Genomic DNA, 27,393 nt, shown 5'->3' on the forward strand with positions numbered 1-27,393 from the left:
CATATCGGGCGCGGCACTCTGCATATCACACAGGACTTACGGAGACATTCACTAAGGTGTCTACTTATTGGTACTACACCCCGGAGAGGCTGTATGAAATGCATAGACATACTGACAAGGGGTGCTGGCGGGGATGCGGACAGGAGGGTACCCTCTCACACATTCTTTGGGCTTGCCCGGTGCTGACCGCTTACTGGAAGGAGGTCTTGGATGAGGTGGATAGGCACTTTGAGATTGAGCTGCCGCGCTTCCCAGCGTATGTTTTGTTAGGCCTTCCTAATGATCTAATGTACCCGTTGAAGTCCCGCTGGGGTAGACAGATTGCAATTGTGCTAGGCTCAGCGGTCCAGAATATTCTTGTCCACTGGCGCACCGCCACTGTCCCCTCCATTACGGGTTGGTTACATAGGCTCTGGCAGGTGTTGGGAATGGAGAAGATGTCGCTTACAGTGGCTGGGGATGTAGATCAATTTGAGGAGCTATGGCAACCCTTCCTAGCGCTACTGTCCAGGGAATTCCGGGAGCTCACCTGCCCGAGGTACCTTCGACTTCTTAGGCTGACGCCACCGGCGACCCCGGTGGATTAGACGGCACAGGGGACAGGATATTAGGGGATGGGGGGTGGGCTGCTTGGGGCGGGTTATCCTATCACAGGGCCATTGGACGGGGGAGTTGGGGTGTTGTTTTTCTCTCTTTTTCCTTTATTGGGGGTGGGGGGATCGGAGGGACTGGGTTGTGCTTTGATGAATCGCCTAATGGTTATCCGCGCTCGGCTTTGGATGGGGTGTTGAGGTGCACGCGAGGGTTACACAGATTGCTTATTTGTCTTACATTTGTTGTATTTTTCTTCTGGACCACTGGACTACTTTTCGCCAACGCTCCTGAGATGCGCTTCTTCCTTACTATACTGTATGTAACCTTAACCTCCTATTCCCCTTCCCCATGTTTCTTTTGTCTTAATAAAAATGCTTTAAACCTAAAGGAAGTCCAAAGCAAGAGCTCATCCTACCAAAGGAAGCAGCAAGGTATGCCTAAATCCACGTCCTCGCATGTGACAAACGCTGAGTGCAATCAACATGGAAACTTCGCCACGTTGTGATTGGTGGACATTATGCCAAACTCCATGTTTCGAACGAGAGTGGATTGGCAAGACTCTGCAAACTCCACCAGTGGAGCAGAGTTGGCCACCCACACCTAGTCTTACCACTCAGTGATGATTTGCAATATCCTTTTAAAGTAAAGCACAGGGAATTGTATTCCTTATAATGCATGGCCACACGATTAACCTTCCCACAAATGCTGAAATCCTTGCTTTCTGGCTTTTTCATTTGAAAAAGAACGTACGGTTGCATAATCAGTTTAATATAAATCAGATTAAAAAATGCTGCCGCTCAGAATGGGTCTACATTTTCCCAAAATAAACTATTGGTGCAAAAAACATACATGGAGCATTTAGAATCTACTGTTTATTTATTTCCACTGATGTTTGTCTTTTGAAATGAGCACCTAGGTTTTAAACATTTCCCCAATTTCATCCTTTTAAATATGAATTTAGGGTTTAAAGGGAGACAAAGCATCAGGAAATAATGATAACTGACCTTAGTCTGAGAGTTGAAGCTGTAGTGGCAGACATCAACATAACTACAATGTGTAAGGAAATGCCTCCTTTTGTATGGTCACCCCAAAGTTTTTGGACTTATGTTGCTGGTTTTTCGACTCTGAGAGTGCACTGAGGCATGCTAACCAGACCTCAGTGAATGTCGAATTTTCTAAGCCAACTTACATGTAAGCCGACCTTCCGGGACATCTCGAGGATCGACTATATCATGGTCAGCGAAGTAATGGCGGCCAGTCTAGAAGATTTTACAGTCAAGATCAGGTCGGAAAGCGATCACAGGCCACTAATAGCAGTGTTCAAGCTAGAAGTTCCAGCGGCCCTTAAGTTCCAAGCCATCGGAGAGTTATGTTATGTTATGTTAATTTTGTCTTTTATAGCGCGCTGCTATTCCGAAGAGTGTCCCGGCGCTTTTATTGAAAACCTGTAGCCGAATAACACAAAACAGTGATATAAAAACAGATCAGCAGAAACAAAGAAACAGAAAAAGCAGCCTAAAGGGCAAAAAGCCAAGTTTTAAGGCCCTTCCTAAAGGTTAGCAAATTGGCGGTGCTACGTAATGCCAAAGGCAGAGTATTCCAAAGCTGTGGCGCTAACAGCCTAAAAGAGCGACCTCCAATGCGGGCCCTTTTTACTCGCGGGACCACCGCAAGGAACAGTGATTCAGATCTTAAAGATCGAGCCGGGTGGTAAAAGGCAAGTCTCCTTTGGAGATATTTTGCTCCCACGGCGTGAAGAGCCTTGTGGGCCAAGGTCAAGGCCTTGAAAACTATCCGCTTCCAGATAGGCAGCCAGTAGAGCGACTGCAGGCCAGAAACTCTGGCTCGCCTATTCAGGTCATATATGGCCCGTACGGCCGAGTTCTGGACCACCTGCAACCGCTGCAAAAGATATTCCGGCAGGCCCAAGTAGAGGACGTTGGAATAGTCCAGTCTTGAACCAATTAAGGCCTGCACCGTTGTCTTCCTATGCTCCTCTGAGAGCAGAGGAAGGAACTTACGGAGCATCTTGAGGAGGCCAAAGCATGTTCCCGTGAGACTAAGGATCTGAGATCTTAACGTCAGACCATTATCCATCTTGATCCCCAAGTTCTTAGCTAGCTGGGACGAGCACGATGGAGGGAACATATTGACAGGCCACCATTCCTGCCAATCCGGATAAGATGGACAACCGAAGAAGAGTACCTCAGATTTGTCTGAGTTGCACTTGAGGCTGTTAAGCTGGAACCATTTAAAAACAGCCCCAATGCACTCACGGATACTCTCTCCATCAAAATCTTCTCCTTTCCTGCACATAAAGAGGAGCTGGGTATCGTCAGCATAGGATACGATCTGGGCCCCAAAAGACTCCGCCAATGCCGCCAAAGGGGTCATAAAGATGTTGAAAAGAGTCGGGCTCAACACAGAACCCTGCGGAACTCCGACTCCCAAAGGCAGCATCAGGGCAGAGCTGGGTGAGGCCCAGACCGTTTGTCGACGGCCAGCCAAAAATGATCTAAACCAGCTAAGCACCGTCCCCCTCAGACCGATCTCATAAAATCTGGCGAGGAGACCCTCGTGGGGGACGGTATCAAAGGCCGCCGACAAATCCAACATTACAAGCATAGCTTTGCCCCCCGAGTCCAGTACCTCTTTAATGGCTTCAGACACCTCCAAAAGCGCCGTCTCGGTGCTTAGATTGGGGCGAAAGTCAGATTGAGTAGAGTGCAGCAAATTATAAGATTCCAAAAAGTTGGAAAGCACGACATGCACATGCTTCTCCAAGATCTTCGTCAGCGCGGGGAGGAGAGAGATAGGGCTGTAGTTGGCCAGGGCCTCCGGGTCAAGACCAGGCTTCTTAAGAAGGGGAATGACCATCGCCTGCTTCCAGGCCTGCGGAACCACTCCCTGACTCAGGGAGAGGTTCAAAAGTGGGTTCGCCAGCGGATTTATAACTTCAGCCATTTTTGCCAAAAATTTGGCCGGGCATGGGTCAAGAGGCGACCCAGATTTAATATTGACCATGAGTGCCAATGATGAGGAGGCTGAAATAGACGGAAAATTTGCCAAGACTGGGCCCGAGGGGGCCAATAAAACTGATCCGTCCTCGAAGCTGGAAGGTACTTCAGTCACCATCAAAGGAAAAGAGTCCTGGATCAGTTTTATCTTGGTAGTAAAAAAGTTGGCGAGATCAAAAACCCAAGACTCAGAGGGAGCGGCCTGAGTCGAGTTAGATCGGGGGGCCGTAAATTCCCTAACGATTGTAAAAATCTCCTTGCAGGAATTAGAGGCAGCCTCTATCCTCCCTGAAAAATAGCCTTTTTTCTCCAGGGGGATATCCCGATGATAGGCTTTAACCGCTGTCCTATAGGCAAGCCTGGCCGCGGGATCGTACTGTTAGCGCCAAGCCCTTTCAGCTACCTTGCACTGCCGTCGAGAAGCCAACAGTGCTTCAGTAAACCACGGGGCAGAGGTCCGCTTAGGTATTAATCGGGGGGCCATCACAGGAGCTAGATCATTCAGCCTATCCATTAGCCACGCCTGCAGGGAGTCTAAGTCCCTCTCCAGGTCTCCCGTAAGAGGGCAGGGATGATCCAGAGCAGCCTGAGCCAACATATCTGGAGTCACCTGATGATACGCCCTAAGAGCTCGTCCCTGCTGCCTGAGAGCGGTGCTAGATGGTTTCATTGTGCCCCGTTCATAGAATTTGGCCAGTCTATGGTCTGACCAAAGCACCGGTAGGAGTGCCGTCACCTCTATGGGGGACGTGGAAAAGACCTGATCCAAGGTATGGCCCTTATCATGCGTTGGTCCAGAGAGGTAGGGGACAAGGCCAAGGGGGGCCGTGATATCAAACAAGAGTCCAGAGGGCACAAAAATTACAGCCTCCTAAAGAGAATCAGATGGACAGGCGAGACAGGAGTAAAACTTCAAAACTGGCTGGACCTAAAGCAGGAGTAAATCCCAGCAATTCCGTCTTCACCGATAAAAATATGGGAGACCATAGTTGATGAGATACAAACAAGCCTGGGCCATACCCAGCCACAATGCTCCAGACCCAAAAAGAAAATAACAGCTGGAATCCTCCGTCCACCCAAGGACATACGCGAGACCAAACGCCTCTTGCGTAAGGAACTAGTAATAAAGAAAAGAGGGGGCGGACAAACAGATGGGACATCGATTGCATCATTGAGGGCAGCCCTAAAAAGAAATGGGGGGAACACAAAAATGTTCACACGGAGAGGGAATGGATCAAAGTTTTCTCCCTGCTCAAACAGAAGAATTCAGCAGGATTATGGAGACACATAAACCGGCTAAACAGCAGAGGTGCTCAAAGAGAAAACGGGGTGGCAGAGCAAGATTGGCTGGTCTACGTAAAGCAGCTATATTCAATTGCCCATGTAAACACATGCAGTACTGAAGATTTTAACTGTGGGACGGACTGTCTCCACCTACCAAGGGCAATGATCGAAGAAAAAACTTCTAGCCCCCGAAATCCTCCTGAGGGTTTGCGAGACCAGGCAGAGATGCGCCGTACCCTGTCAGCCCAGATAAACCACGATATGGTTATTAAGATATTTAAGAACATGAAGAATGATGGGGCCCCTGGACCAAACGGGATACCCGCCCAGGTTTTTAAAAAGGCCCCCGACTTTTGGGCATCTGTCCTTACTCCTCTTTACAACCATTCCTTAACAACAGCAATAACCCCCGACTCATGGAGGGGCTCCATATTAGTCCCAATTTTTAAAAAGGGAGATCGCTTAAAGCCATCGAATTATAGGCTCATCGCTTTTCTTGACATAGAAGCCAAGGCCTACTCCCGCCTCATACTGAAGGACCTGGACACATGGGCCGAAGGAAAAAGCATCATACCATGCTATCAGACTGGCTTCAGACCACAAGCATCGACAATGGATAATATCCTGGCATTAGCGCACCTAGCAACTGAAGCAATAAAGAAGAAAAAACCCTCCCCTCTTTTGTTGCTTCATTGATTACAGCACAGCATTCGATAAAGTGGTACGAAATAAGCTATGGCGGAAACTAGAAAATTGGGGTGTTCCGCCAAACCTACTAAAGGCAATCAGGTCACTTTATGATGGCACCGGGGTGCGGGTTCAAAACAGCGCTGGTATAGTGTCCCCTAAAATAATAACAAACAGGCTGAAACAAGGATGCGTGCTGGCGCCCATCCTTTTTAACCTGTACACGGCGGATTTGGGGGATGCCTTGAAAGGCACCAGCTTAGTAGCACTGAGATTAGGCAGCATGAGGCTGCCGGTCCTACAATATACCGACGACACCGCTGTAATGGACCACACGAGGGTGGGCCTACAGAGAGCCCTAAATGCGTTGAATCAATTCAACAAAGATAACAACCTTCTAGTAAACCAAGGGAAAACTAAGGTCGTCATTTTTGGGAGCTATCATCTGAAAAAGAAAGCACAGTGGCGAATGGGAGATCTGCAGATTAGTACAGTGGCAGAGTATAACTACCTAGGGGTTTGGTTTACTGAACGGGCCAATGCAAATGTCCATCTGAAACAGCAGTTGTGCAAGGCCAATAAGGTGATAAATCTTTTAAAGCAATTGAGCTTACATCTAATAAGCCCCACGGCCGGACCAATATTAACTGCCTTAAAAGCAAAATTGCTGCCAGCCATCAGCTATGGCCACCAAGCCTTTCCGGGGACGCAGGATGCCCTTCTTACCGCAATCCAAGCCAAAGCATATAAATCATTCTTTTCTATCCCAAGGTCGGCAAGGAAGGAGCTAGGCCTGGTTAGGCCAGAATTGATGTGCCAAGGGGAGATTATAAAATCATACTTAAGGATTATAAGGGCCCCAACAAACTCCCTAAGATACCAATTGAGAGCCATCTTCGAAGGGCCAAGAACAGCATGGCACACCAGTCTTGGCAATGCACTCAAGATCCTAAAGATCGAGGAAAAGGGCATACCACTGCCAGAAATCCCACTAAATGCATGGAAAAAAGCCATAAACAGACAAGTTCTGAAAATCTCATTCGAACTGGACCTTAAATCCCTGCGCTATAGCCCCCACCTAGACCCGCTGAATAGTTCCTACATGGTAGGCAAGGCACAACCCTACCTGAATGAGGCCCTGACACCACAAGTCAGAACTAAAATCCTCTCTATGAGACTGTGTACTATAAGAATCACTGAATTTAACCCCACATGGGCTCGTAATGGGGAAAATACAAACTGCAGACTGTCCCCCTACACAGGAGAATCCTGGCTTCACCTTTTATGCTGCTACCCCTCCCTTTCGAATGAACGCCTTCGACTTCTCCGCCCAGTCTGCATCATCAAGGAAATGAAGACATGCAGCGAAGCATCAGCCTTGTGCTTTTCTAGAATAACCACAATGACCTTGGCGAGTCTTGGGAAGTTCATTAATCTGATTAGAATGGATTTAAAGGCAGCAAACTATCACAAACAAACCAGTGCCACCAGCGTGGTACAATAAGGGGATCAAGGCAGCCTCCCCTTAAATCTACCCATCCGCCCTAAAGAAATCGCACCACATCAATGGCTCTCTGTATGAGAAAACCACCAAGGGCTACCAAGCTGCCTAAGAAACTTGGTGCAAGGAATTATGATAAAGACCCGAGGCTGACGGTCCGAGTGGGTGCAGCGGAGAGGGGCTATATTACTTGAACAAAAAACTTTTAACCAGCAGTCTTTATAGCTTTAATATGATCATTGTTTTACTCACCAGTTTTATTCTTTCTTAGAGTAATGATTTTAATTAATCGAACAGTTAATAAATTCATTCATTACATGTAAGTCCCTAGTAAATGCTACCCAGAGTACCCAGGGCATGTAAGTTAGAGGGTCACCCCAGGGACCACAGCACCATGTGTTCGACAACAGTAAAACCAGACTCCCAGCCCACCATGTGCAGGCTGGAAGAGCAGTTTAAACTGCTAGCCCAACTTTGTCATTTAAAGTAATGGCAGAGAAAGAACTCCCCCTGGTATATGTGTAAGTCACTCCTATGGCAGACATATCGAGTCCTAAGGCAGGGTGCCACATATTTCAAGGGCAGAGCATGTTTTTTTAGGTGTTCTGATAACAAAAATGTGAAACTGTCCTATTTACTGTGGAAAGGCTTGGTCAGGGGTATGTAGCCCCCTTGGTCCCTTGCTCACTAAGCCACTGGAGTCAAGCCATCCTGGCTGAAGACGGCTGATAGCCAGAAACGAGTCCTAGGATGCTTGATTCCGGTCCAGGAAAGGCATGGCTTGGCAGTTCGGGCTGGACTGTTCCCATGAGGCACAGGGTCAAGACTGATTTGCATATGGCCATGTCTGAACTGGGGTGGGTTGGTGAGCAAAATAACGATGGATTAAACCTGGATCTGTGGCTGGGGGTGAATGTTTTGCCATTGTGCAACATTCCGTCCATCATCTTGTGTGTTTTGCTGTTCACCCTATGTGGGAAGGGTATGCTCAGACGTGGGTCCCTTGCACACTAAGCCACTGAAGGCAAGCAATCCTGGCTGAAGACGGCTGATAGCCAGAAACCGGTCCTAGGATGCTTGATTCCGGTTCAGGAAAGACATGGCTTGGCAGTTCGGGCTGGACTGTTCCCCTGAGGCACAGGGTCAAGACTGATTTGCATATGGCCATGTCTGAACTGGGGTGGGTTGGTGAGCAAAATAACGATGGATTAAACGCAGATCTGTGACTGGGGGTGAATATTTTGCCCTTGTGCAACATTCCGTCTATCATCTTGTGTGTTTTACTGTTCACCCTATGTGGGAAGGGTATGCCCAGACGTGGGTCCCTTGCTCACTAAGCCACTGGAGTCAAGCTATCCTGGCTGAAGACGACTATTAGCCAGAAACCGGTCCTAGGATGCTTGATTCCGGTCAAGGAAAGACATGGCTTGGCAGTTCGGGCTGGACTGTTCCCATGAGGCACAGGGTCAAGATTGATTTGCATATGGCCATGTCTGAACTGGGGTGGGTTGGTGAGCAAAATACCAATGGATTAAACCCTGATCTGTGACTGGGGGTGAATGTTTTGCCATTGTGCAACATTCCGTCCATCATCTTGTGTGTTTTAATGTTTGACGGAGAACACAGAATTCAGTATCGCCATTTCCTGCTCCGGCATGGTCTGTCACTTGACGTGCTGGAGCAAGATGGTCATGGTGGGTGGAGGTAACTAAGTGCTCATTGCCTAGCCTAAGAAAGTGTAAACGCTCCTGCTCATATCATTAAATTGGAATTTTGCAGCTTTAACCCAAATAAGCATGCAGAAAAAAGGTGAAGAATTGCATGGCTTAGCCACAGATTACACATTGACTTCATACATTTTTCAACGTCACATCTCAGACAAATGATTGTTCCTCTTTTGACAGGAAACAACAGCATTGTAACTGCCTCCTGAATCATGCTTTATTGCACAGCGCTTTGTCTGCGAGATGCTCTCTTCTGCTATAGCTAATATGTCCAACTGTTATCTCGCGTCTTACCCATAGTCTTGTGGTAAGGCAAGCCAGACCTGAGATCACGTGGGCAGGCTGTATTTTTCTTCTTTGCCAGGTGCCCTCGCGTCAAGGCCAGGCAGGCCCGAGCCTCGCTCATACTGATGGCATTGTAGTGGGACTAAAAAAAACAATTTAAACTTACCAGGCAGACCTGTCTTTGTTATATTGGTGCACACTTCCTGACACCAGTGTTTCTCAAAATGTTGTGTTTGCTGTTTCTTCAACCATGACCAATTCTTTCAGGGTAAGCTTGTGAGTTTCTATTGCTGGTAGACTTCAGAGTATTAATTTCAGAGTATTAAAGAAGAAAATGGGTGTTTTTTTCCCACTCCCAAACTACTCTCGTACCAGCTGCCCTCCATGCAGACTGTTCAAACCACCCCCTACCACACACTCCACTGAAGAAGAACCCAATCCTTTCCTCAAATAGGACTATTATTGAAAAACACTTATTAGTATCCTATACCTGGGCAGCCTGATGCCACTGCTTTTCCTCTTAGAGACAATAGGTAACTCAAGTATTTGATTTGCCTGCTACAATTACTTACTGGTAATCTTCATTACCCTGAGTCCTACTCTTTGTAACCTAATGGACCTAAGATGGACACCAGCAGACAGTCATGGAACCTTCTGAGTGCCTAGAATACTTACTCAGTACTTGAAGATATAGAGGTACAGCTGATCAGACCTAAAGAAAACAGGGCACAACGGATATGTTAAGGTGAAGTGCAGGGTTATTCTTTCAGAGAGAAAGGAAACCCGTCCACCTGTCACAGCCATTGGTCACTGCCACAAAACTCCAAGCTGGAATTGAGGCCCCTCACAAACATCCAAGGTAGTAATGTAGCAGTAAAGCACTAACTCAGTTCCTGGAAGGAAGGTCCTTTATATATAAGAGCTGGTATTAGGGGACAGAGACAAAGTGTCAACACAGGTTTTACACCAACAACACACAAACATAGCCCTCTCTTGCACAGCTCCTGTCCCTCATTGATGTTCTACACATACTAAAAGCAACTGGATACCCCCATCCCATCAGGTCATTGGGTACACATATAAGGAATGTAATGGTCACTGTTTGCTCCACATGTACTGTTGCAAATGATGCTACCCTTGTTTGAGCTAGCCATCCAGATACTCTGTGGACTTTACAGATGCTTAGTGGTGTTCAGTAGGTTGGAAATGCACAATCTTCTGCCATGCCAAGCCTTACATGAAATCTAGAATGTTTGCCAGTCCTTGTATTACTGTAGGTACTTAGGTTTGAGCAGACCCAAATTTACTACGATCACAGTGTCCAACCTGATGCCACATTGTCCCCTACATGCAAGCAAGCTGGATGCTGAAGTTTCTCGGGCCCAGACAGGGGCCCGTAAGGGTCGGAACCTTTCCTGCCAAGCCTTGTACCATGTGGCCTGACCCCCACACAGCCTCAGGAAGTTTGTTACCCCCATGGGGTGACATCAGAGGGCCCAATAGTTGTTGATGAGGGAACAACTCATGGCTCCTCCCTAACCAATGTGGAAAAAGTTCCTTCCAAGAGGTTATCCTACCCACTTTTGCAGCATTTCCTATGTGCCCAACTGCAAACAACCTTACAATGCTCCTCTGTGCCTAAATGCAAGATGTTAAAACCATTCTCCCTGTGCCTGTCTGCCCACCCTACAGGTTTAGCCAAGGAAATGAGCAACCCCTCCCTTTATAATCACTCTAACCCAGTTTTGAGGAAGTTCTCCTCAACTGGGATTGGTGCCTGCCTGACTCGGGGAGCAAAAGAAGGGACCTGTTCCGGCGTCCTCTGACATCTGCCTGAGAGAGGGTAGGCCCCTTGAAATAACCCATGTGGTTGTCCTGTGAGAGGATCGGAAACATAGATAATTAAAATATGCCAAGTCAATAATGCCAAAAGGGGGAGCATAGGTGCTTTACTACTGGTTATGAAGGGTAACGTGTACAGAGTTTTACAGCCAGCAAAAAGAGATTGGTCAAATATGGGAGGTACACTACACAAAAGATGGTCATTTCCTACAGTTATAATGTATTTTCTTATTGAAAAATATTTGAAAAATGAATGATAAGTGTATATATTAAAAATACTGAAAAGCAAATGATAGGATTCTTTGCAGTGTGTTTTAATATCAACATTAAAATGTGAAAAAAACTAAAATAAAGTGAAAACAATATTTTTTATAATACCAGTTACTATAAAACATTGTCAAATATATTGAAATTGAAAAGAAAGGCTTGTTCACTGAAAATCTATTACATGGAAAATGTAATTGTTTGTACTATAAACAAACCATTATTTTGAGCTATTAAGGAATAATTACAATAGAATTGTTGAGGTTATTTAACAATATTGGTATTCAAAATGTGTGTATATTAAAAGATGTGTCGAAAATGTTTATAATGACATAGATTGTAGTTAATAAGAATATGGAAGTAAAATAAAAGTATGTAATAGTAAAATTACATTAAGTATATACATTCCAAATGTAAAATATTACCAAATGGTATGCCTTTGTAGGGGTCATATTTACTATTCTTAATTCATGGTTAGCTACACTTGGGAAAGTATTGGATTTTGGAGGTCAGGTTTACTATTCACGCCCCATTAGGGAAAGAAAATGAAAAAAGTAAATATCACATTTTTTAAACGAATTTGATATTCATATATTTCAATTCAACAATAATTTTTCAAAATGTACAGAAAATAATTAAAAATATTAGGTAAATAATTAAAAAATATTAGATACTATTAAAAATGTAACCTAAATATGAATGTGTTCAAAAGGAGTAATTAGCTGGCACCCAAAATAATAAAAAAAACTAAAATAATGATTCCAATAAAACAATACAGTGACGTAAAAAACAAAATAAAACACTAGCTAAAATAGCATAATGTAAACACAAAATAATATATTTTTAAACAATCTGAAATTGAAATTATTTTCATCGAAATTGAATCAATTTAATAAAATATTATTCAAATATTTTCATTTATAGTTCACAAAAAATGTACAATAATTTTTTAATGTTTCATAAGTTTTATAATCAATCTAAAATATAACTTATGCCTTTATTCCTCTGCAAACCCAACAACCCACTCCTAAAATATTAGAAAAGGTAAATTATTTAAAAAAAATTAAAACATTATTTAAGAACAATAAAATAATTTACTACATACATATAAAAATTATATACATTACAATTTCATTAATTATATTTATATTTTAACCTCCATAATAAAAAAACGTAAACATATGCTTTACATCACTGTATTTTTTACATGATATTTGTGTCCCAAAATGTTTTTGAATCAATATTATTTTATGGTGAAACACCGGAACATATATATATATATATATATATATATATATATATGTTAAAATTTGAGCTGTGCGAAATTCGCATATTTTGCTTTTGCCTATTTACGCAAAGTTCTGCAAATATTACCTAAAACAAAGTGAAATGTGTCCTTGTGTCCAGTTTGCAACCAAAGAGCTCATTATGATGGTGGGCAGACTTGGTCCGCCCGCCACCATGGCGGTGTTTGGGACCGCCTGCCAGACATGCGGTGGTCCCACCACTGCTATTAGGCTGCGCTCGCCGAACTGGTGAGTGCATCCTGGGCCTTTAACATTGCGGGCGTTTTTGCTGGCTGCAGCACTGTCCGTAATGTTAAAGGTGCTTGCACCGCATTTCCCTGCACCACATGGCAGTCACCATGAGGTGCCTGCCACTTGGTGCATGGAACTGCAGGGGGGTACCATGGGTACCCCCAGTGCACCCCCCCCCCACACACACACACAGAGGGGACCCACAACGGGCCCCCAAAGCCAGTCTCCACCTGTCTTTTAGCTTCAGGATATCTGCTGCAAAAAGACAGGTGGAAAGGGATACCGTAATTCCTCCGGCTGTGCCTGCACGGCACCGCTGCAATGTTGCCCTGGTACCGGGTTCTGCAAGGTGGCCGGAAAAGGACTGCCTTGCGGAACCATGGTGGACGGACTTTCCGTCTGCTGCGGAACAATTGTGATTCCCACCACCATCCTAATTTGGCAGTGGGAATTCTCTGTATGATGGCGAAAGACCGCCAACGCACGCCCGGCGGTGGCAGTCCTTCTGCCATCATAATGAGCCCCTAAGTGTCCGGAACAACAGCTGTGCGTGTTCTTGTCTTGCCCTTTGTTCCTGTGCTAATTTCCAGAATTTCACGTAACAAGTGTAAATGAAATTTGCAAAATTACACATGATTAAACTAGCTGTATACCAGAGATTTCACCTAGTTAAAATGATCTGGAATCAGGCAGGCGCCTTGAGGAGCGAAGCAGGTTACTTGAGCTCCTTAGCCTCTTCAAGAATGTTCAAAATGTTCAAATGGACATCAAGTATACCTGTGTGAAAAAGTCAGTTCGATATATAACCTGATTACAAGTTTACAGGGTTATCGCTAGTTTCAGGAAAAGCCTGTGTTTAGATGAAAGTAATTTTCTTTTGCATTTTCAAACGAGAGGTACTTTCGGGAGGGTGATAATCACCCTGGGGACGCCAAAGATGCTTTCTTTAGCAGGGTAGACACCCCATTCTGCCCCATCTAACCAACATTTAGTTAGAAGCTCAAGAAAGCTGCTGCATTCCATGCAGGTAACAGCAGTGGGGCGATGGGGCCGCGTGGGGGGATTTCGAGGGACAATGCAGAGGGAAAATTAAATAGTTATTTATTGTTCCCTCTGCATTGTCCCTCGATTACACCCCCCACCCCCCACTGGGCCCCACCGCTGTTACCTGCACAGACTGCGGCTGCAAGACACATTTAAAAGTGAAGCTGTTCTTGGAGTTACGAATGAAAGGTCACGTGACCCAAGAAATAGGCAGAGAAATATTATGGGTCATTGTTATTATACTGTAGCTAAACATTGTCATTAATGTGATTAGATGATACTCTTTTGTGTGAAATTTTGCAATACAAAGAAAGTTCACCTAGTGTATTTTATTCAGTCTGTACATAGTTAGGAAAAGTAATCTATCCAACTATTAATATATGTCAAATGGGTTCTCCACAACCTCAGTTTGTAAGACTACAGAGAATATCATTATTACTAATGTTTTAACAATGCACAAAAGAAGACATGATAAATAATTTAATAATATTGGTTGCACCCAAAAAAAGGAAGTGACAACAGTTTCATCACAATATTGAGAGGGTCTGTCTGAGCGATACAATTGTTTATATACCCTATTCCCAAGGCATATAGCATTATGCAATTCTGCAGCTGCAGCAGTTTCTGAATAACTATGGAATTGCCACAAATCCACCTGCTGCTTAATACGCTGATTTAAAAAAAAATTATCGCTAAAACGGGTCAAAAGTAGATTTAAAAAAAGGAGCTATAAGTCATAGGCACGTTGCAAAGGTTAACTGGGCATCTCTCAGTTGCTAATTGAGGTATTCAGGAGTTACATTGGTACTGATGAGGTGAGACTTTTGCCCAGTCAATATTAATGTGTGCTAAAATGACAAATGTGTGAAATGCTCCCACAAAATGAGCTGCATTCTACTGAACATTTTGCCTTTTCTTGCTGAATATTTTAGTCTACCCGCCTGATAAGTTCAGCTCTTCGTGCCACATGATTCCAGTGGCCCTGCCTGGTACACAACTGAATTAATATTCTTCTTGCATAATTTTTGGGGGGAACTTATTGAAAAATACTCAGAAATGGTATGCATTCAATGTATTGTTCTTCCAGTGTATTGTTGTTGTGAGAAGCCCAGCAGATGCCATCACTGGAAAATATCTTGTGACTGTGAAGACAGGAAAAGGAGTTACATTCACACCCCGCAATAATGCAGTCTACATGTTATTCAACCCCTGGTGCCCAGGTAATTCAACAATTCAAAATGCCTTTTACTATGCATTCACTGAGTATGCTCTATATTTCAATGACTTAGGATTCTGACCTATCAAAATTGTTGCTTCCAATAATCGTTTTCCTTCGATAGTCATAGATGGTTGCCTTAAAAACAATAACAATTCTTGACTCACAACGAGATCTAGCCATTCTTAACAGTTTATCCAAATTAAAATGGAGTTGATGTATATCACCACAGTTAAAGACTGACAACCAGAAAATTTGGCAGAAGAAAGGGGAAACTAAAGATTGTGCATTGTAATTTACTAGGAGAAATTGTATGCCTACAAATGTCTTAAAGTAGTGTGACTCGTACACACAGTCCTAAAATAAGTATTGATTATTTGTAGTGGTGTCTCTCTCGCCTCAGCTGATAAGTAATATTTACGTGGCATTACTTTGAGCATAAGCTTCCAATTATTCATGATGAAAGTGGTAGAGGCGATCATTGGCCCTGAATCAGAACCACCAACAAAATACGCACCCCTGGTCATGGGTGCCAAGCACATGAGATCGAAATACGGACAAACAGTGTCACTGCTTTTGGAGAAGAGACGATGTATATAAATGTACATAGGATTTTCATGAAGAATAGCAGTGGTTCTTAACCTTTTTGATTTCTTTGGCCCCCGCTAAAACACTACTGGAAGCCGCGAGCATTGGCACAAACAATTTCTATGATTTGGGGCTCAACCAAATACACGAAAATACAGAAATATGATACATCCGTATTTTGTGAAATATTTATTTAATTCACAAAGTGAAAAAAAAATCAACATTTTAATGGGAAAATTTGTGCTTCTGAAAATGTGTTTCAATTTCTAAAAGAAAAAGTGATACCGTAGAGCCTAGCATTTCACTTCTCTTTCTGTTGGCGCATACCAGTGCTTCTATGGAGGACACTGATCCTCCATCTTAGACATTGTTTGCTGTACTTGCACTACTCCCACAAATCTAGCTAAGGATATCACCTTCATTTCATATCTTACATTTTGCTTTTGAATACACATATGATTTATTAATCTGATCATATTGTTTAATTTTATAAACAGTTGTGGACCTCCCAAGTTGACACGGCAGATGTCTTTGATACTATGTTAAGAACCACTGACGCATAGGAATAGACATTTGAGACAATTGAGACCATAAGTTTCCCATGGTACACAAAAATGTTCCCTACTTTTCCTCATAGAACAAAGATTTACAGCCCAACCAAAATCTCCCACTCATGCTGGAACAAAGAATTGACAGTAAGTGGGTGGCAGAGAACCAGCAGGTAACTTTAGTTACAGCCAGGCATTTGATTTAAATCCAATCCACAAATGTAGTTGGAAGTAACATCAGAAGAGCTCTAAACATAGGAATTGAGTCCATCTGTGCAACACTTGAGGATCACACACCTATGCTTACCCTCAGCTATAAACACAGAAGATGGAACATACACTACATGCAAAGATATTGATGAAATATATAAACAATAATATGAGTAGGAGGTTTGAGCATGGAACAGTGGTGGATCAGGGAAAACTAGTACTATTTCATGAGCCTTTCATCTCGGAGTACAAACGTTTGATCCTAATCTCAGCCACATAATTGAAATGTGTTCATAGGCAAAATGAAGCTGAATAATCTCAGACATGCTCCCGATGGGTGTGCTGGGCTCTTTTTTAATAGAAAATCAACACATCTGCAAAGGTAAATGGAGTATGCCTTTATTACTAGGCTAAGAATATTGTCATGAGTGTAGACTCTTCTTCGAAATCTCCGAAAATTCTTGTTCTTTAATATTACTAAGCAAGACCAAAAGTGGAACACCTCAGGCTGTTGCCACCAAGAGCATGGAAAACATGCTCGGCGCTATAAGGCATGCAGCAATATTTACCATTCCTCATAAAGCGGCTCCGCTTAGTACACAAACCATGTCAGGCAAAAAAGTAGAAATTATTTACTTTCCAACCCATACACTGCAATATAAAACCCATCATAAAAGTGCCAGTACCTCTATATAAAATTCTTTAGATACCTTCACATGGCAAAAATATCCTGGGGGGGGGGGGGGGGGGGAATGTATAGGGGCAGCTGGATTTCATTTCTCACATCACACTTTGTGAAAATGCTTACACTTTTGTCTATGACTTTGATATGCGGCGAGTATCCTACATAAATGGCTAGAGAATTCGTACTGTTAATCAAGTAGATCATGTTTTCTGTCCCACCCTAGTACACTTCCTAGTATGACATACATCTCATACTGAGCTTATGAAACCTTCATCATTCTAATGTATTGTAGTATAAATGAAGATTCACAGACGCAGGAAGCTTCTTGTGTTCAAGTTTATTCGGCTCAAGAGCAGCACAGCGACAGGGACATAGTGCAGTGGCCAACTGACCAACTGTCAACATTCCAGTCCCCAGCCTCAGAACTCCCAACACTCAGGGTTCCAACTACCAGTGCCATAAGGGCACAAACACAGAATACTACATTATCCTCATTTCTGCAAACAAAAGGAAGAAAAGAAAGAAGTAAAGTGACACACAAAGAAAACGGAGAAACAAAAGAGACACGAAAGAAAGAAGGAAAGAAAGAAAGTTAGGCAGTACACAAAACAAAGTAAACTCCTAACATACCTAAGCTGGGAAGAAGGGAAGAACTATCTGAACCTGGCAGGAATCCTGGGTACTCTCAAACTCCTGCGAAGAGTGGGCGACAAAACATCTTTACTACAGTTGTTCCCAGAGTTGGTGGTTTCAGTGGGGACATTTTTAACTTTGACAACCCTACAGACATTCCACCAATGGTTGTTGTTAACACGCACAGCATTGCCACAAACCTTGTTGACAACAACAGGTTCAGAGAATTTACTCCTGCCCTTGGTGACATGAACAGGATTCTTAATGCGAACAACATCACCAACACAGAAGCCATGAGACACCACCCTTTTCCTCTCATCAAATTGACTTTTCTGCCTAGTCTGTGATTGGGTTACATTTTCCCTCACAAGACCATCAATGCCATCTATCACATTCATCTTGACCCACTTGGACATCCAACCTGGACAAATCTTTGTCGACGGCTTCCTCCCTCTTAGAAGCTCGAATGGGGAGAAACCAGTGGAAGAACGTGCAGTCGTACGGTAAAACCATAACAAGGAGCGAACAGCGTTTTCAATCACACACTTACTGGCAATGGCCCATTGCACACAGTTATTCAACACACGGTTCATCCTCTCGACAAGACCATTAGACTGGGGATGGTACAAAGAACTCTTCTTGTGAGAGACGCCACTTTGACTGAGAAAACACTCGAAATCGGAACTAACAAACTGTACCCCATTGTCGGTCATGATACACGAAGGAAAACCCTCTCTTAGAAAAATATCCTTCAGGAACAAAATGACATTTGCCGAGGAAGGCTCATTGATGAACCGAACCTCAGGCCATTTAGAATAATAATCAATGGCCACGATAGCATATCGTGAGGTGGGTGGGAGGAGGTTAAAAGGTCCGACCAGATCAACTCCAATTTTTTCCCAAGCTCTTTCTGGAAGTTGAACAGGTTCCAGGGGGGGCGTCCTGACTTTAAGACTTTTGTCAGAACAATTGCATATGACGCAACCATCAATCATAGAATCAACACACGCATCCATTTGTGGCCACCAAAATACATCTCGCAACCTGCGTTTGGTGAAAGTTTTCCCTAAATGGCCTTCATGCGCACCATCCATAAGCCGTGCCCTCAAACTCTCCGGAGGAATCAGCCTTCCACAACGCAAAAGAATACCATCCTCTACAGTGAGTTCATCGGCGACCTTAACATACGTCTGAAACGGTCCAGAGACATACTTCTCCCTCAGCCAACCAGACTTCAAAAATTCAATGACACGAGCAAGAATAACATCCTTGGCCAATTCTCCTCTCCATTCAGTTTCATTCACAGCACACATGCCTTCCAAATCTAATGCCGCTACAAAACAATCCTCCTGATCATCTTCCCTCTCAAACTCGTAGTCGTTACCAGAGATAGGAAAACGTGAGAAATAGTCTGCCCTGACATTTTTTGCTCCAGGCAAATAGGTTATGTCAAAATCATACTGTAGAAGCTTGGTCGACAACCTTGCAATTCTAGGGGTGTGCTCTTTTATCTTTTCACCAGACAAAATTGAGACCAAAGGACTGTGATCTGTGCGTATAGTGAAATGACTGCCCCAGAGAAAGGAATTAAATTTTCTGACTGCCCACCAACAGGCCAATAACTCTTTCTCGATGACCGAGAAATTCATTTCTGCACCACGCAAAACTCTTGACGCATAAGCTATGGTGTTATCAACCTGACCATTCTTCTGGGTGAGCACAGCCCCTAGACCAAACCCGCTAGCATCAACAGTCACCACACATTCCTTATTGGGGTCAAAAGCTCTGAGAACACTGTCACTCACTAGCTGAGACTTGATCCAACGAAAAACTTCATCACAATTCTCATCCCACACAAAAGGTACATTTTTCTTGAGCATGTTGGTTAAAGGTTGAACTTTTGACGCGTACCCCTTGATGAATCTAGAGTAGAATTCACTCAACCCTATAAAGGATTTTAAACCAGGTTTATCCAGGGGAGGAGAGGCATCGACAATGGCTTTTACTAACCCTGGACGTGGTTCAACCCCCTTGTGAGAGACTACATGCCCAAGGAATTCCATTTTCTCTTTGAGGAAAACACATTTCTCCCTTTTAAGAACAACGCCTTTACTTTGCATAATGCCTAACACCTGACTCAAAGAAACATCATGTTCCCCTTTACTTTGCCCAAAAATTAAGACATCGTCTTGAAAAACGATCACTCCGGGAGTGTCCTTGAACATCTGACTCATTAACCTCTGGAAAACTGCTGCCGCAGAGGCAAGACCAAAGGGCATTCTACAGTATTGGAAGCTGCCAAAAGGCGAAACGAAAGCAGTTAAGTGCCTAGAAGACTCACTCAACACCACCTGGTGGTAAGCAGATGCTAGATCCAACTTAGTGAACCACCTAGCGCCCCTGGTTAGAGACAATAAATCGGTGATCTTAGGCAAAGGGTGCGAGTCAACCCAGATGTTTCTGTTAAGGCTGCGTAAGTCGACACAGACGCGTAAATCTCCATTCCTTTTCCTTGCAACAACAAGGGGAGACAACCACAACGATGACTCGATGGGTTCGATAATACCCTTTTTGCACAAATCCATGAGTTCCTTTTCAAGACTATCCCTGACACTAAAAGGGACACCCCTTACCTTATGCTTGACTGGAATGGCCCCTTCCTTAACTCTGATTTCGTGTTCGAAACCTCTAATCGTTCCAAGACCTTTACTGAAAACAGAAGGAAACTTAATAGCCAAACCTACCACATAGTCATCAGTTTCTACAACTGCCAAACTCTCTGAAATCAAAACATCCTCTTCCATCCCAACCTGTTCTCTTGCACCTGGTCTTAATATTAACCGAAACAAACCACCATGGAACCAACCCAAAATGTTAAGACCCTTGCAAGCCACATAAACTTTCCCAAAAATTTTCCTCCCCCTGAACTGAATGATATCCTCAAAATACCCATCCAAAGCTATTCTGCGCCCCTCAAAGGACACAGGAGCTCTGTCGGGAGGTTCTAGTTTTCTTCCAGGCCAAGTCTCGTTAAATAGTTCTTGGGTGATCATAGTGACCTTTGCTCCTGAGTCTACTAATAAAGAAATGATTTTATCACCCACACCAACATTTTCATATGGATCAACACAATCCGCAGGGTCACCAACAATGACTCCATCATCACGCACAGCTATGACCATGTCTTTATCGACTTTGGTAGACACATCAATGGAAATCACCCCCTCACGAACCACAACAACCATATCTCTAAGGTCATCTTGGATGGTACTGATGTGATCTTCCCCCCTGCTGGTGTTTTCATTGCATTCTGCAACACATCCTACGCCAGTAGTGTTAACCTGACTCTGAGACTTATTAACAAAATTCGTATTACCCTGCCTAGGATTTTGGCAAATTTTTGCAAAGTGACCATACTTCCCACAGGTGCGGCAAGAAGCACTCCTAGCCGGACAGAACTTATTATCCTTATTGTGAGAAGGATTACCGCATCTATAAAAAATGTCACGTCTAGAAAACAAATTCCTATCGTTGCGTTGTGGATAAGAAGGAAAGTTCTTCTCAAACGGTTGTTGACCAGGACTAGTTCTGGTTTCTCTGTTCTCCTTGGACCTCACGATGGAGACTGTCTCTTCGTTCTTTTTTTCAAGTTCTTTAACCTCTTTCTTAGATAGTTCAATACTCTTGGCTGTGCGGATTATTTCTTCCAGAGTAGGATTCCCTAACGTGAGCAACTTCTGTTGAATCGACTTGTCAGTGCACTTGCAGATGTACTGATCCCTTATCAATTGTTCTCTGAATCCTTCAAACTCGCACTCTGCACTCAATTGTCTCAGAATGGAAACATAGGTTTCCACATCTTCGCCTGGGAGTTGGTCCCTTTTGAAAAACTTATGTCTGATCACAAAGAGACTTGGTTTCACGTCAAACCTCAACTCCAATTTCATTCTTGTCTCGACATACTCATCGATGTCATCTTCGTTGTTTCTTGCAATAGGGGGTAAGTGTTTAAAGATTTCCCTGCCCTCGAAACCCAAGGAATGCAAGAGAAGACACTTCTTCCTTTCTGCGCGGTATCTAGACGCGCCTATTGCACCTAGATAGGTTTCGAAGGCGTCGAACCACTTTCTCCAAATTATCGGTGGATTCCCTGGTGTCTCCAGGAAAGGTGGTGGAGGCGAAACTGACTGCATTGCAAGAAAAAGTAAATTGAAAGAAAATAAGAGAAAACAACAGGTCTTGTGATGTCGCTGTGCCAACTGAGGAATAAGGTATTCCTTAGAACGTGCTGGAAACTGACTAGTGAGGTTGCAAAACTGAATGCAGCAGTAAATGGATAATACCCGTTTAGTTTTTTTTATTTATTTATGATCCAACTCACTGTTCGAGTGACATTAGAGCGTTATGGAGGAGAGCGCTTTTTTTTCCTTGTCCTTTAAAAGTTCCTTGCCCCACAGCGTGTAGCGCACAACAGTAAATTCCTTTTAACTAGTTTACCGTTTTAAAATTGTACCTTGCCCCACAGCGTATAGCGCACAACAGTATCTTGAGTCTCTTCGTGATTTGCAAACCACGTAAGTTTTCGTGATAAAAATGGCCGCTGCGTGCGTGGACCCGCGTTGCCAACCACAGACGTCACAGTCAAAATGGCCGACGGGTCGAGCTCAGCGTGCCTAACGCTGCCAACCACACGCTCCACCCAGCGCCAACCACGACCATTGCGCAGCAGCTCTCCGCCCCCAGATGGACGCGCTGTAAAAGGAAATCGGCACACTTATCTTGAATTGAACTTCGTCGTGCGCTCCGCTCAGGTTCCTTCTCCTTCTGTGGGATGTGTTCTACTCGCAAAACGCGATTCCTCCTCCTCGCCGGCGCCGAGACACACCGACCTTCTCTCACGATTCTGCACATTCACGAGGTGAGACTGCAGGTCCGTTTCATGCTCTTGAGCATCGTCGCCATGAATTCTGTAGTATAAATGAAGATTCACAGACGCAGGAAGCTTCTTGTGTTCAAGTTTATTCGGCTCAAGAGCAGCACAGCGACAGGGACATAGTGCAGTGGCCAACTGACCAACTGTCAACATTCCAGTCCCCAGCCTCAGAACTCCCAACACTCAGGGTTCCAACTACCAGTGCCATAAGGGCACAAACACAGAATACTACATGTATATTTTTCATTGCTTGTCATCAAGACCACTTAGGTTCCTTCCTCAAACGTATTTTAAAACCTGCCTACTGGAGTAACTACCTCAATTGAACAGCCAAAAGTCCACATACATGAAAGATGAGAGGTTTTTTTAATGGGCATATATCGAGATCAAAAACAGATGCTGCAAAAGTCGAGTTCAAAAACAGATGCTGAGAAGAATCTATTTGCAGTTTGTAATTCTAAAATGAAAATGGAACTTTGGTGAAAATGAAAGAATTTTCGAGTATTGCTTTGAACTGGCATTGCAAGCATGGCTGGATATCTGTAAAGAAAGGTTGATCTAGATGAAGAATACACTATGCTATTTCTAATTACCCTCTTAAATAGTCCAGCATTTGGTTCACACTACAGCTGTCTTGTGTCTGCATTATGTGTCATTGACCATATGACTATTTCTAGGTCCATTTTAGGAGTTATGAAATCTTAATTTTTTTTTGACATTTCACTAGAATAATGTGAAGTTACTTGACATCACATCAAAATCACTCGTTGGTATTGTACGATAAACTCATTTTTACTTTGGATTCCGTCTTTACTTCTGAGCCTCACAGTAAGGTTTTCAGTCTAATTCCATTTTTGTGGACTGCTCTTTTGCCATCACAGGCAATTTCCACGTGGAAAGGGGGTGAAGAGGAGTACATTGTTGGCCTCTCAGTAAAAGTAAAAAATTGCATTATGCTACATGCCGATGGGATACTTTCACTAACTCTCAAGTAAGGAAGTGTTCACCATTAGTTGGTGCAGCCAGTACTGGTATTTATGTGCAACCCTACACAACCAAAAGGATATAAAATATTAAGTGAATATGGGCTAAGCTACATCTTCCAGCTTTCTCAAATAATATTTTAAAGAGTTAACTAGACCACAAGTCGTTGCAGACCTGTTGTTATTATCTTAAACTTGCAGTAGGGATAACATCATCAATCAAGGACTGCTACCCTTAATACCAGCATAAACTGCAGCTAGAAAGGCCAGCTACTGGCAGATTAGAATGGTCCTGGCACTCCTACTACCAGCTAGAAGAAACTTTATCAGACTCACGGAAGAAGAATAAACTACTTAATCTGTGCTTAAAGTTTGGAGAGAAGTATTCCAAAATTTCTGTGAACTCTCCAGTCATTCCTTGGGAGAGTTTCCTTCATTCTCTCCTCAGAATCGTGTAATGGCCACAATAGTATGTTTATTCAAAGATCTAAGAGTGGGGAGCAAATATTTCTGGTTCAGATGGACATGTAAATATTGGCATTGCATGTGGCACCACGGAGAATGCACTCACACTCACTTGAAAAGTTGCTGAAGCCACCCCCATTTCACACACCCTAAAGCCTAGAGACGTCCTGAGAGGCAGTGAGACCTGGACTGGCGATGTGCTGCCACTGATTGTGACAGGGCTTAGCGCCTGTTATATTCTAATGCTGCTGCTGCAGAGTGCAGCCGTATACGCTACCCCTGGAGGCAAGTGGATGAGGAGCCACCTCAGGTACCCCAACATAAGTTCTTTGAGCTGGAATGTTGGACAGGAGGGTGGGGCCCTTGTGGGAACACCTGATGACCCTTAGGAGGACAAGGCAAATGTGCTCACTGAGCAGGTTACTGTTGCGCTTGCCCATGGAAGAGTATAAGCAGAATAACAAGAAGGAACCTGTGACGGCAAAGAGGAGGGTGAATAGGCAGCAATACATTCCATAGATGGAAGGTAGATTGGAGTGGGAGCCCCCTTAAGAGGTTTACTAGGAGTAATTGCCTGGTGGGCATACATTCTCAAGGAGGATGAGGGGGGGTTCCTTTTTAGATAATGTTTGCAGGGTCTAGAATATGGGCTGAGGGTTCTGTAGAGATATGGTTGGAGAGATCAAGAGCTGCAGGGTAGATGAGACATTTCTCTCAATGAAACTTCAATAACATTGTTTAATTCGCTACTGGATTCTGTACTTTTCTAAATAGGTGACGATCTGCCAATGTGAAGTCTAACACCTCAACACCTCGTTCAGGCATTTATCACTCCCAAACAGAGAGACTTTATTCTTTATTGGTGAGATCTTGGATGTTGTAGTAGTATTTCAGGGCAGACTACAATGTTATTTTTGTTGGGTTTTTTCACCATTTATTGGGAGCCTCCTACAGCACAAGTTTGTTTGCTCACTGTTGTTTAGCAGCTGTGCTAGATCTCCGTAAGATAGGCTTGTGGATCCTGGCATGTCTACTCTGTGATGTGGAACACTACTTCAGAAAAGAGTGCTGTGATCAGAATGTCATCTCCACGGGGGATGCCACCTCCCATCTCATGCTGATTGGCTTGTGGTCTAAAGGAGCCAATCTTGCACCATATTGAGCGGTATATGATGGCTCACCTGGTTGGATCCAAGTTCTTTAGATGAAAGGTCCTTGGGCTTTGGCTAATCAGGCTGGGTGAAACTTCCCCTGGTTCTGATATCAACGTTTTGGGGCATTAAAGGAGACTAAAGGAGCAAAACTACCTACATAGTTGACTCGTAGTTGCAGCCTAGTGTACTGGATTTCTTCTACATGGAACATATATGTTCTTCAAGAATTGTGTGAGCGAACATATTGATTTTCTTTTCCGGTAAGATTTGGATACTCGGGTGCCAAGTGGGGTACCGGTGAGGGTGTATGGTCACTGATATACTCGGGTGCCAAGTTGGTTATCAGTGGTGTTTGGAGTGTTTTCTACTGTTCTGACTAACTGTTTGTCATGTGGTTACATGCTGGGAGGGTGGGGTGTTGTCTAGTTGACTGACAATGCAGAACATTGCACCACACCCGTTTTTCTTAGTGTCACCTGGAGAACCTGTTTTGAAATGGGGTAAATGGAAGAAAGTGTTTGTCAACTGTGTAAGAGTATGTGGCACATCATTGAGCACAGATAAGAAGACTTCTCTTCTAGAATTCAATTCTAGAATGATACCATTTTGGGAAGAGAATTCAGAGACCTCAGAAATCTATAGAAAACTATGTTATTGATTTATGTAAGCTGGCATCTCCATGTAAGTTTGACAATGCATTAGATGAATGTATTAGAGACTAATTTATGTTGGGGTGTAAAGTAGAGAAGGTTGGAGGAACGTCAAAAAGATGATCCAAAATGACATGAGATGTTGTTTACAGCCAAAAAAATCAAATATTCTCTTGCATGTGTTTGTGTGATAAAAAGAGAGAATTTAAACATATTGAAGGAAGATGTCCATGGTTTGTCCAAAATGAAGGGCAATGATTTACAAAAGATAATGTGTATAGGAAAATGTTTTAGATGTGGTACGATTGACCACATGGTGAATGATAAGAATTGTCTGGCACGGGGGCTGTGTGCAAGGTGTTTGGGGAAAAAGGGTCACTATGATAAAATGTAGCTCACAGTATAAAAACAATAGGGTGAAAGAGGTTGAGGTGAATGATGATGATGGTAAGTGTGAATATGTTGATCTGCAGTGTGGAGAAATAGTTCTACAAGTGCAGGATCAAGTTAAACATGGGCCTTAGGACTATGTAAATGTCAATGTGTTTAAAGTATGCATGCTGTTTGATTCAGGTGCGAACATCTAAGTGGTACCAAGATGTTTTATAAACAATATCTTGTTAACAAGGTGATTTTATGTAAGCCAGACATCAAACCACTAGTGTATGGGGATCAACCAATCAAATTGGTTGGTTACTTTGTTGGTGAATTAGACTACAAAGGACGCGTCATTGTGGGCAAGATTTACTTCTCTTATATGGGGGAAAGTATAATCAGCTGGTGTCACCAGGGATATTTGGAAGTGATGTTGAATCCCAGTAGCTCTCCCCCAATTGTCTTGAAGAGGAAGGTGTCTAGTGATCCTCGTTGTTGTACACCAATAGCAAGTGATCTTAATATGTCTTCTTCAGTTGTTGGGAATGACAAGGAGGCTGGTGAGGTTGATGTAGTCCAAAATATGGCTCTGACTGAACAGGTAGATATTTGGCATGAGGAATTTCAAGATTTTTTGGGTGACAAGTTGGGGTGCTTGACTGACTATGTGCACAAGATTGTGCTGAAAAATAGTTAAGTTCCAGTGACTTGTAAGGTTCTACGAGTTACTTTTTGTATGAGACAGGCAAAAAAATGCAAAATTGGATAGATGTAAGAAGGAAGGTATTATTAAGGAAGTAGAAGCATATTAATGGGTGTCACCAGTTGTATTGGCTCACAGAGCTTCTAGTGAGATTAGATTTTGTGTTGACTTGAGAGGTTTGAATGAAGCTTTGGTTGTGACGTAAGACTTAAAGTGTAGGAAATTGCAGCTTGATGGTGCTGCAGTGTTCTCCACTAAAGACCTTACTTCGGCATATCACCAAGTCAAATTGGCAAGACATCCCTTGGATCTAACAGCATTCATCAATCATTTTGGGGTGTAGAAATTTGCTAGAATGCCTTTTGGCCTGACCTCAGCAGCCTCAGCTTTTCAGAAGGCGTTGAAAAATGTATTGGACGATTTGTCTGGTGTTAAAATTTACCAGGACAATGTGCTTGTATTCAGAGCCA

General features: G+C 43.4%; 1 protein-coding gene across 1 annotated transcript in view; it reads left to right on the forward strand.

Annotated features, from left to right (window-relative positions):
- TGM4 (transglutaminase 4) overlaps positions 1 to 27,393 on the forward strand; it is a 192,378-nt gene that overhangs the window by 49,139 nt on the left and 115,846 nt on the right. Inside the window, exon 4 of the mRNA XM_086941753.1 lies at positions 14,868 to 15,000. Coding sequence (XP_086797879.1) covers positions 14,868 to 15,000 — 133 coding nt within the window. The remainder of the gene's footprint in view (positions 1 to 14,867; positions 15,001 to 27,393) is intronic.

This window comes from Lissotriton vulgaris, chromosome 10, assembly GCF_964263255.1.
Source record: "Lissotriton vulgaris chromosome 10, aLisVul1.2, whole genome shotgun sequence".
NCBI classification, from domain to species: Eukaryota; Metazoa; Chordata; class Amphibia; order Caudata; family Salamandridae; genus Lissotriton; species Lissotriton vulgaris.